The sequence below is a fragment of the Harpegnathos saltator genome, unplaced genomic scaffold, assembly GCF_003227715.2.
Source record: "Harpegnathos saltator strain DR-91 unplaced genomic scaffold, Hsal_v8.6 scaffold534, whole genome shotgun sequence".
Lineage (NCBI taxonomy): Eukaryota > Metazoa > Arthropoda > Insecta > Hymenoptera > Formicidae > Harpegnathos > Harpegnathos saltator.
Window position 1 is genome coordinate 552,501 of NW_020230354.1, and position 15,000 is coordinate 567,500.

At 52.8% G+C, this 15,000-nt stretch overlaps 1 protein-coding gene across 9 annotated transcripts in view; it reads right to left on the bottom strand.

The window, feature by feature from the left end:
- LOC105186775 (probable serine/threonine-protein kinase DDB_G0267686) overlaps nt 1-15,000 on the bottom strand; it is a 123,517-nt gene that overhangs the window by 12,513 nt on the left and 96,004 nt on the right. For 4 of the 9 annotated variants that reach the window (XM_025303131.1, XM_025303135.1, XM_025303137.1 and 1 more), the window contains 7 exons: nt 8,174-8,246; nt 7,755-7,795; nt 5,624-5,782; nt 3,486-4,792; nt 3,170-3,330; nt 2,358-2,662; nt 211-451 (listed from right to left, as the gene is read on the bottom strand). In XM_025303131.1, the coding sequence (XP_025158916.1) occupies nt 211-451; nt 2,358-2,662; nt 3,170-3,330; nt 3,486-4,792; nt 5,624-5,782; nt 7,755-7,795; nt 8,174-8,246 (2,287 nt within the window). The remainder of the gene's footprint in view (nt 1-210; nt 452-2,357; nt 2,663-3,169; nt 3,331-3,485; nt 4,793-5,623; nt 5,783-7,754; nt 7,796-8,173; nt 8,247-15,000) is intronic. The other 5 variants (XM_025303133.1, XM_025303132.1, XM_025303134.1 and 2 more) reach the window with 4 other exon arrangements.

The window sequence follows — 15,000 nt, forward strand, 5'->3', positions numbered from 1 at the left end:
CGAGAGATCGAAAGACTCGAGTAAAAAAGTTTCGCTACGGCCGCTTGGCTCAGCAAGTAACAATTTCGACTTCCGACCGATGAGCACAGAACCGTCTTTCTACGGCAACGCCGATCGAAGTTTGCAATGAGCCATAAGTGTCGTTAATAATTACAAAATACGCGGTAATACAGAATAGAAAAAAAAAGATAATAACGAAACGTGACCTACCTGTCGTCCTTGCCGGACGGTTTATCGAGGGCTCCAACCGTGTGTTGCGGGGGCGGCATGCTGTAGCACGGTGCCGGGGTGTAACCCGCTGGAATCTGATAACCGGAAGTCACCGGGCCACCCGGGTAAGTTCCGCCACAGTTGTAACCTGCAGTGGGGTAAGCGGTGTACGTGTTTCCGGGATACTCGGGTTGAACGCCGGTCATCCCGTATCCTGGGTGAGGACTCATCGGCCCGTAATCTGACGCAAGAAAGATTACGCAAATCACGTAACTGTCGTACCGATAAATTCTCGTTGAGACGAGAAGAAAGTGATGCATTTTTCATTTTCGCTCCTACAACATTGCCTTACCCGAGGTCCCCTCGGGTTAACATATTTTTGGTTAAATTTGAGAAAAATATTTCTCGTCAAGAAACTTTTTTTTCATCACCCCCACGACGTCCTTCAACTTTTAATATTAAATCTTTTCGGAATATTTAATATTCTGGAAATTAAATAGCTGAATGATCTGGTAAAATTCAACACACTCGGAACGTATTGGTAAAGAAGATTGTGATTTTTAACAATTCGTCAAATCTGCCGATTCTCTTCGATGAATTATAAATGACCAGAGAGAGAGAGAGAGAGAGAGAGAGAGAGAGAGAGAGAGAGAGAGAGAGAGAGAAAGAGAGAGAGTGAGATCGATATCATCGGTTATCGGTCGGGATGCGCCACGAGGAAGCCAAAAATATTAACTCGAGTTTGAGCTGACGATCGAGGGAAAAAAAAGGCACGATTTCTGGGACACTCCGCGCGAATACGCGCACACGCGTGTCATGTAATCGCGCTCTCTGCCGAACGGCAGACGCGGAAATAGCGCGAACACAGCCGCGGTGCAGGAGCAGCCCGCTGCTTGATTAACTGTTGTAAAATCTACACGTTTATTTACTGGCAAGAATTCATTTTGTCGAGAGAGCACGCAGTGCAAATAGCCGACGGATGGAAGGCCGACTCTGTGCGCTCGCGCGCTCGACGTCGCGTGAACACAGCGGGCCTCTGTGTGTGTGTGTGTCGAGGCCGGGGAACACGGCGCTGTGTGTGCTCGAATGTTTCAATTTCAATAACTACTCCCCAGCGTCAGAGTCTGCACAATATCGGCCGCGCCGGACTTTTGCCGGCGCTACGTGTACGCGAAATATTGATAATTAACAATGGCCGTGTACCGTCACAGGGGGTGGTTCGACGGGAAGGGTGCGCACGGTGCACATTCAGGCTGAAGGATAGAGGAAAAGAGAGAGCGAGAGAGCGAGAGAGAGAGAGAGAGAGAGAGAGAGAGAGAGAGAGAGAGAGAGAGAGAAGCGGAGAAAACGAGGAACGATCGGAGGGAGAAAGAGAGAACAAACGAGAACGAAGGGATGGGAGGGAGAGATGGGCCGCGGGTTTGGAATGCCAAGGTACAGAGAGACCGAGGAAAATGAGAGTTCGGCCATAGGTGCCTATTATAGCAGTCCATGTACTGTTCTGGTGAATTTTTATTCGACGGTTGTAACCGCGTATCGTCCCCTACGCCCACCTACGTCCCTCGCCACCCTTGCCGACCCCCGGGGGCGTCGGGCTCTTTGTTCTCTTCCGAATCCCTCGTCCACGCGCCTCCTCCTCGTCGCCCCCGCTAGCGCCTGACGTTACACGACGCCCGTGTAAGGACACATTAACGCTTCGCGTGTGTCTCCCGCCGCGTGTACCGAGTAAAATTTATAGCGTTAAGGACACGCTGTCGCGCCCTGCCCCACCGAGACCCGTGTATTTTTTTGCACTGTGTCCCATCTTCGCCATCGGCGAATTATCCTACGTCGAAACTCCACCTCCCCCCTGCCGCTGAAAATCCCCCGCGGCGAATTCTCCAATTATTCCGCGAGACGTCGAAATTTTCGGCGAAAGTTTCGAGATGAGGAAAAGCCGCGATTTTCGCGCGGACAAATGTCTCTGCGCGCCGCGATGCTATTTTGGCAATTTTGCTATTCTATAATATTTTCGGAGGAGAATTTCGCGACTCACTTGATAATTCCGCAAGGAACAAAAGAACGGTCGCGGCTCACAAAGCGCCGTTTAGAACGCGCCCCGATCGTAGGCCGCCCGCGTAGTTATCCGATAAACGATGATAACTCACTAGTGGGCTCTCGGTAGGCGTCCATGTAGTGGGAACCCCCGCTGTCGGGTGTGCTCTCGCGACTATACGCCGTCACGTGCACCCCGGGCGGCGGAAACCCGGGAACAGGCCTGATCCCCGGGCCTCCGCTGAAATTGACTGGCTCGTTCGCCGTTGAGAAATCAACCGGCTCGGTCTGCTCCTCGATCGGTCGTGGCGCTGGGAAACCTGGACCCACCGGAACCGCCACGGCTTCACCGTGGCCGGTGGAATACTGCGGGCTGGGCGCACCACTGCAATAGAGGCAATATGTGTCTATCTGGAAGCTGTAATTTAAGTTCAGGTGATCTTCCGAGGATCTCGTATCGCTCAGACGCACCCTGTAGAGGTTTTAACAGGCTACGTTAGAATCTTATGTAATGTCTACATTCGTCAAGTCGTGTCTTGGCTTGCTTTCTTATCTTTTAGAATTCGAATTTCTGATGAGTCTTTACCAAACTTGACACGTTGACTGTCACCGACGTTAAGACATCGCTGCGTTAATATTTACGCGTGAAGCCTAATTAATTATATATGTGATACAGTTAAATTATACAGCCAATAGGAGGTTAATAAGATAAACTACTGAATATACACATTGTGAGAAATGCATGTATTTACCGTGTCTCTTTGGTGTCTCCAAATTTTAGCTGAACATTGAAGTGATCAATGGAAATTAGCGTGGCAGTCATCGTGCGTCATCAAACGATGACTCGCTTTGTAAGTCACACTTAGAAATCGCGCTAGAGTTTCATCGTCATTAATTGTCATCAATAATGAGAGATATCGCCTACCTGTGAAGTCTGTTGACGCTGAGGTCCAGAGTCTGGCCCTGAGGACTAGGGACTTGAGGACTAGCCGTCAAGTGGGGACTCGCTGCGGCTTGAGGGCTGCTTCCCACCGTTTGTCCTCCTCCATACTGCGGGCTGAGGCTGTTCGAGCCGTAGGGTGGTGCCTGCGAACCGCGTCGTCATTGATAAAAATCCTAAATGCTCCTTCTTCCTTTCTCTCTCTCTCTCTCTCTCTCTCTCTCTCTCTCTCTCTCTCTCTCCCTCCCTCTTTCTGGTGCGCGCGCGCGCGTTTATGAGAGATGAAGCCGTTCCGACTCACCTGTGGACTGGTGGAGGTAACACTGGAGGTAGATAAGTCCATCACCGATCCCCCAGGCGAGGTGGGCGGTCCACCGGGCTTCTGCATCTGCTGCACCTGCGCGACCGTAACACACTTCACTGCAACATCCACAGAGACGCAACGTTTAGTCACGGCCGAATCTTGAGCACCCGGGGGGATGATTTCGAACAAGTTACCATCTTCGGTCTTCATCATTCCGGCCGCGGTAGCGGCGGCCATCGCCATTTGATGCTGTTGCGCGGCCGCCGCTGCCTCTTGGTGGTAAACTCGCTCTTGCTCCTCCGGCGTCATACCGGTCTGGCCCAGGTAATACATATTCGCCCTCGAGTGCAGCTGTTGCTGCTGCTGTTGCTGTTGCTGCTGCTGCTGCTGCTGCTGTTGCTGTTGCTGTTGCTGCTGCTGTTGCTGTTGCTGCTGCTGTTGCTGCGACGGGATGGGCACGCACGACTGCGCGTCGTATCTCTCGTAGGTCGCGGTGGTACCAGGGTCATAAGGTCGATGATTAGCCGCGCTCACCACCGCGTTCTCATAGCCTCTGCCGGCAGTTATGTCATTGGAATACGTGACTACTGGTCGCGCGATGTTGCTCGCGCCTGGGTGCATGTATGCTCTCGCGTGTTCGGTCGATCTGTGGTGGTAGAGGTCCTCCGTGGTGGTCGCAGCTGCAGCCGCGGCGGCCGCCGCGGCCATCATCGCGGTCGGCTCGTACGGTGATCGTTGCGACATTTGATGACTCATCCTGGTGTCCTCCACCATCGGCATCGGATAGGCGACCGGTTGCATCGGGAGGACATGGTGTGTCGGATGCTGACTGGGATGGTGGATCGTCGCGCCTATGGACTGTCTCGAGCCCATCGCGTCCATGGACGACATGGACGAGGAGTTGGAGTCTTGGCTCATGTAGGAATCGTACGTCTGCCGCACCGCGGGCGGCGGCGGAGGTGGCGGCGAGTTGACGCGGCAGGACGCGGTGTCCTCCGTCTTCGGGACCAGCAGCTCGCCCGTGTTCTGGTTCCTCGTGGACAGGCTGTTGCAGCAACTGCTGCTGAGAGTCATGTTCTCCGTTTTGGGCACCTTGGTGGGTCGCGTCGTGCTGTTCTCCTCCGGCGTCTTCGCCGGCTTCACGCTGAGCCCGGTGTTCTTCGTCGTCGAGTAGTAGTCGTAGGTCAAGCTGCTCAGCACCGGCTTCGTGTCCTGCGTCGTCGAGCCGTACTGCGAATAGCTCTTCGTGTCCATCGATGGCGGTAGGAGATTCGTGCTGATGTACTCCGGCGGTATTCCCGGCACTGTCGCGGGAAGTCGCGTGTTTAATCGCACGCATGGGCGAGATGCGCGTGAGACGCGGGGCTTTTCTTTCGCAAACTCCAAGGGTGTCATCAGTGCGGGTCAACGGTCGTGTTAAATCAAATGCTACTCTCTTCTACTAAGAAGCATCGTTACGCTCGCTAGTCCCATATCAAGTAACATGCAGCTGTCGATCGTGGTAAGACACCTCAGTGACTCGGTTCAAAAGGACGAAATTGGAGAAATCTTCGCGACAACGCAACTATTACGATTAAGAATTGTTGACGCAACACCCTTCAACCACCAACAATCAGCCAGATCGATACTTTTGCTATGTTGCTCGTGTGCAACTGCTGGAGACTCGATGCTTCGCGCGATAATCTCACGTTCGTTCTGCGAAAAGCCGTAGATTTGGAAACTCGCTTTCGCGGAGCGAAGGCGACTTCGACTTGAGTCACTGATGTTATATCCTGAGCCTTCGAGTCAACAGTGAATCTACGGGGGGGGGGGGGGGGGGGAGGGCGAGACTGTTTTCGACAGGTCAAAAGATACTTCTCTGATTCTGAGGAGCAGATGCAAGTGTCTTGTATTACCCCCCTCGGTGAGTGATAATTTTCAGTCCAATACATTCACTGGCGGGCGAGTCGCGGGAGAGAGCACCCCGAAGAACAAGATGCGTGTCTTGCGCGCAAGATTACACAGCTTCTACTCCGGTCTCTAGCGGTCTCAAGCGTTAATCTCATCTCGGGCAGCGCGAGGGGATTTTCGTGTCCAGCCCGTCTATCGTCAACCCGGACGCACACACGGGACGTGGGTGACCTGTGCCGCCTTACCTTGAGCCTTGTGTCGTGCGTCGCGTGCGGCCTGCTTATTGGCCGCGGCGATGGGACATCCGGACAGGCTCCTGTGCGTGTTCCGATTGGAGCTGACATGGCCGCGACCGTTGCAACCAGGCGTCGGGCATTTCAATATAGTCTCATGCATCGCCAGAACTGCGAGAACCCAGAGACACGCGGCGTGGTTACAGACACGTCTTGGCACGTTCTCACGTCTTGTTACGTACACACAATCAGGGAGACACGGCGCACACGCACGCGGCGGACGGTGCCGAAGCGTCTTGATGCGTTGAGTATAATTATCTCTGGAAGGGTTCGAAAGTCCGAACGGGGGGGGGCCGCGGGATCTTTAACTCTGGACGAGTCGTTCTTTCCGATCTCGACGGGTGGCGAGCGAATGAGTCGAGGGTTGAATAGAAATAGGAAAAGAGAATGACAGGGAGAGCAAGAGGGAGAGGGAGAGAGAGGGAGAGAGAGAGAGAGAGAGAGAAATTGTACATGAAATGTGATGCGCGCCCGAGGGGAGGAGACGAAAAACGTAGGACGTAGCCAGAGTGTAGGGGGTTGAAGTACACAACGTCGTCCCCTTGCCACACCACGGAACGCAAATCAACGTGTAACAGTACAACCAAGTATACTGAGCGGGTAGAGAGAAACACAAGTAAAGACAATCAATCAATCGATAGAAAACTATAACACAACAATTCGCAAAATCTGTGTGAGGGGAGGGGGGGGCGGGGCGGGGGAGAAGTGTGCCGCGTCGCTGAGAACGTCTCTCCGTCGCGTCCGGAACGAACTGCAGAATCGATTTCGATGGCTTTCAGAAGATTTCTACGCTCCTCCGTGAAGGAGACGGAGATGGACGGAGATGAAGGAAATAGATAAAGAGAGAGAGAGAGAGAGAGAGAGGAGGGCAAGAAGCTTACCATAAGTGGAAAGGAAAATTATGCGACCGTGATATCTACGCAGGTGGCTTACGCGTATCTACCTCTGCGCAACCGCTGAATTAACGTCGTTAACGGGGAGGGGGGACCGGCTATCTCCGTCGCTGTGGAGAAAGTCGAGTAACGTCGAGATGAGAAGCTCGGCATCGATCATACGGCCGATCGTTGCGTAATTATACTCAATCGCACAAGTGTCCTCCGTGTGAAATGTCCGGCGTGTGCGCATACGCCGGCTCGTCGCGCCGCCCGTGTCTCGAGTTCTCCAGAGGGTTCGTAGGCACGACCCAACACAACCAAGTTCGAGTGTAGTGATAATTCTCTACTATAATGAACTACAAACAGAACGGTAGAAATTAAAACGGAAGAGTATAACCCAATAAATAAAGCTCTCTACCCCGCAAACGAAAAGCGCAAAGAATACAACAGACAGATATATACAGACACACGCATACGCACACGCACACACGCGTAACCGCGTGCACCGCGCTCTCTCGTCATTGGAGAAAAAGAAAATATTTTTTTTCCCCTTTCCAATTTGATCTCTCGTGTATCGAAGATACACTTCTGTTGCGTTTAATGAGGCGAGGAAGCCGCGGCGAACAATACTCTTTCTCTCTTTCTCTTTCACTCTCTCTCTCTCTCTCTCTCTCTCTCTCTCTCTCTTTTTCTCCCTCTTTCTCCCCGCCCCTCCCCCCTTCTCTTTCTCTCTTCCTCTCGCACTCTCGCGAACGATCGACGAGCCCGATCGCGAATGCTTCTCGGAAGGAGAGCGAATTCAATTGCAGGCTATTACGAGTGTTATTCGAAGAATACGATCTTCAAGTTTTCACGATCACGTGCGACTGCACGCGAGAGACTCGAAAAATTCGGTGGAGAACACCGAACGAAGATATACAAAGATATTCCTATGAAATTACTTTAAACAATACTTGAGAGATGGAATTTTTTCGAGCGGATACTCGTCGTTTGAAAACACGTCTGCGTTTGAAGAATTTTGCTGCGACTTTGCGACATGTACTCTTCAATTGCGCAATTGCGTTATCAGTCATGAAGAGAAATTCTTCTCGTCGACGATTCGCACCCCGACTTCCTCGCCGCGTCGTGAGAAAAAGGCACTCTCGCAAAAAGAAGATGCACTATGTAGCTACGATAAGAAGTAATTGGCTTAATGAAGAGGTACTCACTCTCTGGCGTCAGTTTATCCTTTTGTGGGCATCCGGAAAGACTGCGAACACACCGACAACCGATTAGCAGAACGTTTAAGGCCGCAGATTGCAGGCTCTGCTCTCGGCCTCTCTGTTTCTTTCTTTTAAGAATTGCATCGTGTCGCGGCAACTCTACGGTCGAACTAAACGTTTCCTCGTTCTCGTTATCGTAAGGCACACACACATACACACACACACACACACACACACACACACGCTGATCTCTCGTTCCGCAGCGCGTTGCACAGGATCCGACATGCACAGGCCGCGAATTGGCCCATTGACGTCGGTTTCCCGCGCAACGAGCCCGCTCGATTCTCTCCGGGTAAAATCGCGTAGGTGTGTAATCGGCCGTGGCTGAGTGGCGGAGCGCAGGTTAATTACCGATAATTGCTTACCTGCGATGGTGAGAGTAGAGTCCGGTCACGTGACCCTGCCCCGTGCAGCCTGGGGTCGGGCACTTGTTGCCCTCTGCAACAAATCAAACGGCCACGCACAGCCAGATGTTAGTCCATTAAGTGCCGCTTAAGATATTCACGAGATACGACGTGCGGGCGGGCTAGTTTTTAGCTCGGGCTTCCGCCGGCTAAGCCTGAGCCTCGCCTCGAGCTGGACTCGAGAGTCGATTAAGCTGCGCACGGAAATACCGTCGCGACAAGTGGTAAAGAAAGAATTACGCCGCGGACTTGAGCGCGAGTTAATTCACTCAATTGTCGTGGAGGACTCGCGCGCGCGGTCGGATCGCGCAGACGGGTTTCGCTCGTTTCGTATCCTTCTGGATCCTTTCAGGGTTTATGAAATAATATTTAAAAGATTTTGAAAGATCGGTGATTTCGCGATTGCAGAGCCGGGCAATTGCCTGGAGGGTAAACAGAAAGCAGCGGACATTTTTACAGCCGGACGCTCGGTACGAAACGACATTTGCGAGCCGAAAACAGCGCAAATTGTGTCGAACTGGGATGCAACGACGCCCGCGGTTAACTTTTTTTTTTCTTTTTCTTTACGTCAAAGGAAAAGCTTAATTAGTCGCGTTGCCACCAACGTCGAATGACGTTGGCGGGCCTTGAATCTTCGCAGTGCTGAAAACGCGCCGCGGAGAGCTGCGGTGCCGCTTTAAGCTCATTACGTTTCGACATTGATTACACAGCGCGGCGATACCGAGCGCGCGGCGTCATCGCGCTGCCTCGCTGCGTCGCGTTATTTCTGCCGGCGAAAATTGATGATCTCGATACAAGCGGGCTGTAATTCTGAATAAATTGGATATTTACACACTGCCGACGAGCGTTGCTCGTCGCGACGCGGAACGTGTCGGCCGGAATGCGGCATCGGCTTAATTCGCATTAATGCGTTGTTATTGCGCATTTTGGTTTCATAATCTTGCACTCGCGGCCAATTCACACTCTCCCCCCCTCCCCCATTGCTATCCATCACTCGTACACGCCCGTGAGTCGATATTTCGTGAGCGAAGACGCGCTCGGCGCGTAACGCGATACGGCCTCGCGAAATATAAATCTGGTGCTCTGGACGACGAGCTTGTGCCGGCATTTTATTGGCGAAACAACAATTTTTTCCAACAATATCATACAGCAGAATGTAACCTTGCAAATAAATTGCTTGCTATTGGCAGCGCAGTCAATGATAGATATTAAGCAGCTGCTAGATAAGCGTCGATCGCCGCTCGTCCGAAAGTTGTCTCTCCGAGCAAATTTTCCAGCAGATCTCGCTGCCACTGCACGAGCTCGTACAAATAACGCGTGGAGAGAACGACGGGACGTTAGAAAAATGCAACTTTGGAAGATACGTAAAAATGCGCGTGAACTGAAAAGTATGTGAAAAATAATAATGTGGCACTCCGGTATGCGCTCGCACAGCACCGCCAGCGACGCGCGAGCAGTTGAATGGAAATTAACTATTGAATGGCTGACAGCCGACGTGTCCGACATCGCCGCGTAGTTTCATTCTGCACATTCGCGCGGCAGAATATAGTTTGCTCCCCGTTTGCCAATATATCGCGGCGTATACCTTATCCCTCGCAGAGAACGTTGAACACGTCTGGGCGAGAAGAACTCACTCTGCGGGCGCTGAGCGCTCAACGAGAGACGTTCGTTCATTTCGCGTAAAAATCTTGCTCGCGATCGTTTCATTACGATCAATTTAATAACGATCACACGTCGCACTGTAAACCGCGGAACATACAGCGTCGCTCGTTTATGTCCCTTAGAGCGGAACAAGAAAGACGCTGGACGTAAAGGCTCGTTAGCGAAATATTCGCGTCTGGAATCCTGCGGCAGCATTCATTTCGCTCGTCCCGTCCTGCGGCGCAAGTGGCGAAAAAGAGAAGAACGATAATTCGCGATGAATATTTCGTGTGTGAAAGCCTGTAACAGGCTTTCGTGATATCTCGGGCGAGGAACTTGAAGAAACTTGCACGGCTTCCTCGGGCGCGTGCACGCTATTTAATGGCATTTTTCAGGATGAGTTTCCCCAATCCTGGCGAGAGGTCCCGAGTGAAAGTTGAAAGGACCAGGCTCCAGAAGGGTGGAAATCGCCTCGCGTGCGGTCGGGCTGGATCTCGTCGCACGAGTTACGCATTTGTGAATAGCCTCTGGGATTTCTCCGTCCCGTGACTAAGCCGTCGGGATTAGCACGGGGTATGTGGCCGGCCTACAACTGTCCGCGAAACAAAGAACGGATAGATGCCCCGTTCCCATGCGACAGGACGAAACTTCCAGTCGACCGGGAGAGAAAGAAAGTTCCTGCGCGATATCTCGTTTCCCGTATCTGTACATTAATTAATCCGCGCGTTACACGCGTCGTTGTCGCATCTCGTCTTGCCTTCTTTCCCCTCTTATCGCTCATTACTCGTCATCGATATTTTCCGAGGGACCAGCGGAGTAGAGGAGGGAGGGAGGGGGGGGGGCGGATAACATGTAAAAACCATTTCCACTCGTCGTCGAGCGGTATCCGCCCGAGGGTCTCGCTCGCTATCGAATCGGATATTTGCGAGGCGAGGCGAGGAACGCGTACGACGCTCGGTCGCATGTTGTTTCGTCTCGCCCGACGTTGGCGCAATCCTTACCGCAGGCAGTTCGAGGTACGTCTGCATCAGCGGACGCAATCCGCCTCGGCAATTTCTGAATTTTTTCGAAACTTTCTCAACTTCCCTTTGTTCTTACGACGCTAAACACGAAACTACGGCCACGCTGCCAGACGAGCATGCCCGAACGACCGATTGTACCATCTGTCGTGCGCTAAACCGTAACTTAATGGCGGGTATAGCGCACGTCACGTATGATCGCGTTCGTACTCCCGGGGCGACCTCGCGTGACCAGACAATTACAGGTTTCCAGTGCACCGCAGGTAGCCGAGAAGTACCAATCGGTTAATACGAGGCCCCTTCGAGCCTCTTTAGGGTTCTCTTTATTTCAATCGCGAACGATAGTGTGACGGAAAGACGGATGCCCAATAATCCTTCGAATCGGACGACGCGTTGAAAGCTGCCTCGAGAGCTTATTTATGCGACCGGGAGGGGGGGGGGAGGGGGAGGGGAGGCTCCGCGATGATCATTTATTTACAATCGCTGAATCTTTACACACCTTGTATAGAGTTTGTCACACGTGACATGTAAGAGCGCAAAGACCGGTATAACGATATCAATAAATGAGTGTATGCGATGCGAGCAAAGGATGCCGCGAATGAATAACGAATACTCAGGCATATTCCTGGTAATAATACGAGCGAATTTCTTGCAGACTTTCAGACTCCAGCCTCTCGAGCCGCGGGAGGAGGAGACACCTCCCCGCTTCGCAGCTTCGATGCCAGTTTGAGATGCCGGACATTATTGCGAGTTCACACATGATGGCTGGGACGAATCATAGGTAGGTTTGTCACGTATGTCAGAGGATTCGGAAAGGGATTCCGCGCGGGAGCCCCTTAAGGGGAGGCCAGCTTTAGGTTAGTTCGACGGAGAGGGTGGGGGGGGTTGGTTCTCCTGAAGTGAGCGTACTTTTATAAACTTTGTCGTGTACTAATCCTCCGGTCGGGTCTGATCCCCTAGCCAACTACGCCAGGGCTCTCCAATCGACCGCCGTGGCGCCGAGAAACTTCATCAGGTCGTCATTTCGCGTTCCACAAGAGCGAGAACCGACGGCCAGGATGGAGAAAGAAAGTCGATCCCTACTTAGGTGCTCGCCTTTTTCTTAAGACGGGTGGCGGCTGCCGCCCAGCCACCCAGCCATAAATTGGATTACGATACGTGACGTCATTAGCGGCATGCTTTATTTGCGGGCCACGACGCTCTCCGAGTTCCGAAGTTGAACGACGGCGCGCACATGCTGTCAGGATTGTCTGAAGCCCCGCGTAATTCCCCGGGAAGAAACTCGGGCGGATTAATTCTGTTTTGAAATCAAAGTTTCGCGAAGATTAAAGTTGAAAAGTGCTCGATTTTCGTCGGAGCAGAAGTAAACATCGCGGCGAGACACCGACGAATGTTTCGCGGCCGACGCCGGGGCGGAGGAGAGCCGCGACGGGCGAGGAGATGATCACGGCAAATCTTGCGGAAGTCCCGCACGCGAGCAAAGGACAGAGAATCGACAGTTATTTTTATTTCGTGGGAAGATCGCCGCGGCTTCCTGGTTTTTAATTAGCGCCGGGTAAAAAAGGTCCACCGGATAACCGAGGGCGAGCGGTTGCCCTGCTAGGATTAATAAATTAGCCATAAGGTTTTAAAACGGCCACGTCGCTGGCTAAGCTCAGGGATGGGAAGGAAAAAGTGAGGGAGGTAGGTGGAGCGAGAGAGTAAGAGAGAGAGAGAGGAGAGAGAGAGAGAGAGAGAGAGAGAGAGAGAGAGAGACAGAGAGAAAGACAGGCAAAAAGGAGCGAAGGGGCAGATAATGGTTCCGGTCAACAAAATGAATACCGGCACGCGCTGTTCTTTCCGGATGTCTGAATAGTCTTGTAACGAGTCGGTCAGACCTGCCTTCATCCTTTCTTCCCTCTGCCGCCCGTCGCTTTCGCACTCGCTTCCTCTCTGTCCCTCCATCGCCGTATCTCTCTCTCTCTCTCTCTCTCTCTCTCTCTCTCTCTCTCTCTCTCTCTCTCTCTCTCTCTCTCGCTCTCTCTCTCTCGCTCTGCCTCTCTCTCGCCCTCGGATCTTATCCTCTCCTCTTCTCTCCAGCGCGCGAACCCTCCCTTTCGTTTCTTTTTCCCTGCAGCGTGCTGTAATGGAGCAGCGTGAGTCGGAGGGAAGAGAGAAAAGAGCGGAATCAAGGGGTGAGAACGAGGACGAGCGCCGGTCACCGAGGGTGAGCCCGTGGTCGCGTTGTAATTGTGTTATTTTGTAGCCATTTCACGTGAGGGCTCCGCGCGGAAGGGGTAGACGTGTATATAAACACCGGGATTGTTTTATTTCGCGCGACACGCGCCGAGACTTCCCGGCTGGTCGCGAAAAAAGAAAAAAAAAAAAAAAAAAAAAAAACTGGTCGCCGTCGTCGTCGTCGTGAAGATAATCGGGGCGAATTGAGCGGCCGTCGGGGCCGCGCTAATTATTAACTCGCCGTCAAAGGTCGTTAATCAGCGCAATTGGGTATTCACGTGTAACGGATGAACATACGTGCGCGCGCGCGCGCAAGCCAATTAATACCGAAATGAGAGCGTTCATTGACGGTAATACCCGAATTCGATGCTCTAGATTGTCAATTGAGTCGGACTCGCGCGGTTGTGTTGTTTAATTGATATTAAAGGGAAAACAAAAATCTCTTCCGGTTCTCGCGCGCGCGCACGCGGCGCTTTCTCCTCATCAGCGATCGATCATTGCTCCGTCGAAGGTAAAAGAGGGAGACTCCGGAGGAAGACTCTCTCCTCTCTTCGCCGCGGGACAAGTTCGCGTTGTGCCTGACGTAATGCGTCTCGCAACGACGTGCCGATTAAATTAAACGGCGAAAAATAAATGACTATTTCGAGACGCGCGCGCTCGCGCACGGAGAAATGTGGCGTTACGGCTGCCGGCAAGTAACATGTAAATTTAGTCGCGCGAGGTCGTAAGCGCCTCGTACGGAAGAATCTCCGATAGGGAGGCGACGTGCAACCGCACAAAACTCGACCGTCGTGCGGGACAGTCGATGCATATAATAGGTTCCCGGTTGCATACATTCCCTCGCCGCGCTGAATCGCACACTGGACACTGGTCGGATAAGGAAAAGACCGGAGGTTCTAAAAAAAGAGAACAGCTCGAGGAACAATCACAAAGTAGATATTTACACACGGAGGCGCGCGCGGCGTCCTTAAAGGGAGGGTAGAGCCCTCGCGCGCGAGTAAAGGTCCTTTTTATGCGTGCGGTCGCAAAGGCAGCGTAAAATTGAGTTACAGGGCAGTTTATTTTTTTATTAGCCGGCTCGACCCCGTCGTAAGCGTGTGCGCGCGCGCGCGCGCGCGCGCGAGAGAGAGAGAACACGGGGGTTGGTCTTTCTCGATGCGGAAAGGGTGGTTTTTGCGGCCGACGGATTTCCCGATAGCGGTTTTATGGCGTGTCAACACGCTCTTACGCGCCTGCATGTGAGCGAGCGGCGAATAAAAAAATAAAAAGGGCGCACACGCGATCGTGCCACGCTCAATCGAAGAGATCAAGAGCGACACTCTCGGCAGCGACAGCGGCAGCGCCGGGCGGTGGCGGTGGCGGTTGCGCGCGCGCGCGCGCGCGCGCGAGAGAGAGAGAGAGAGGGAAACGGGGCGCTCGGCCCCGGTGAGAAAGAGAGATAGATTCCCGATTAAAACCCCCAGCTTGACCGACTCCGGTATGGTTGTATCGCCGTCACGCTGTTAAATGCGCGATTAATCATCGCCATTTATCACGTCGCGCGGTTATTGTCCGAGATTTCACGACGAACCAACTATTTTTATAGTTCAGCCGATCTAGCCCCACTAGCAGCCGGGCCGTCCGCGTCGGTCGGGCGGATCGTTTGCATTTTTTCCCTTCCTTTGGAATTTTTTTCTTTTTATTTAATTATTCGCGAGCACCGATTACCTCGGGATCCGATCGCAATAACTCCTCCGTCCGTCTCCGCGCGGTGGACGCGGAGGCAAACGCGGCAGATTGAATTCTTGAAAGCGATCATCCTCGCGCAGCCATCGGCCGGAGAAAACGTTAAGGGGATAATGAGGACAGGCAGCCAGGCGCAGGGTGGTAATAAGGTGGCTTGGTACGGCTGGGATGCTAGTCACGTTTCCA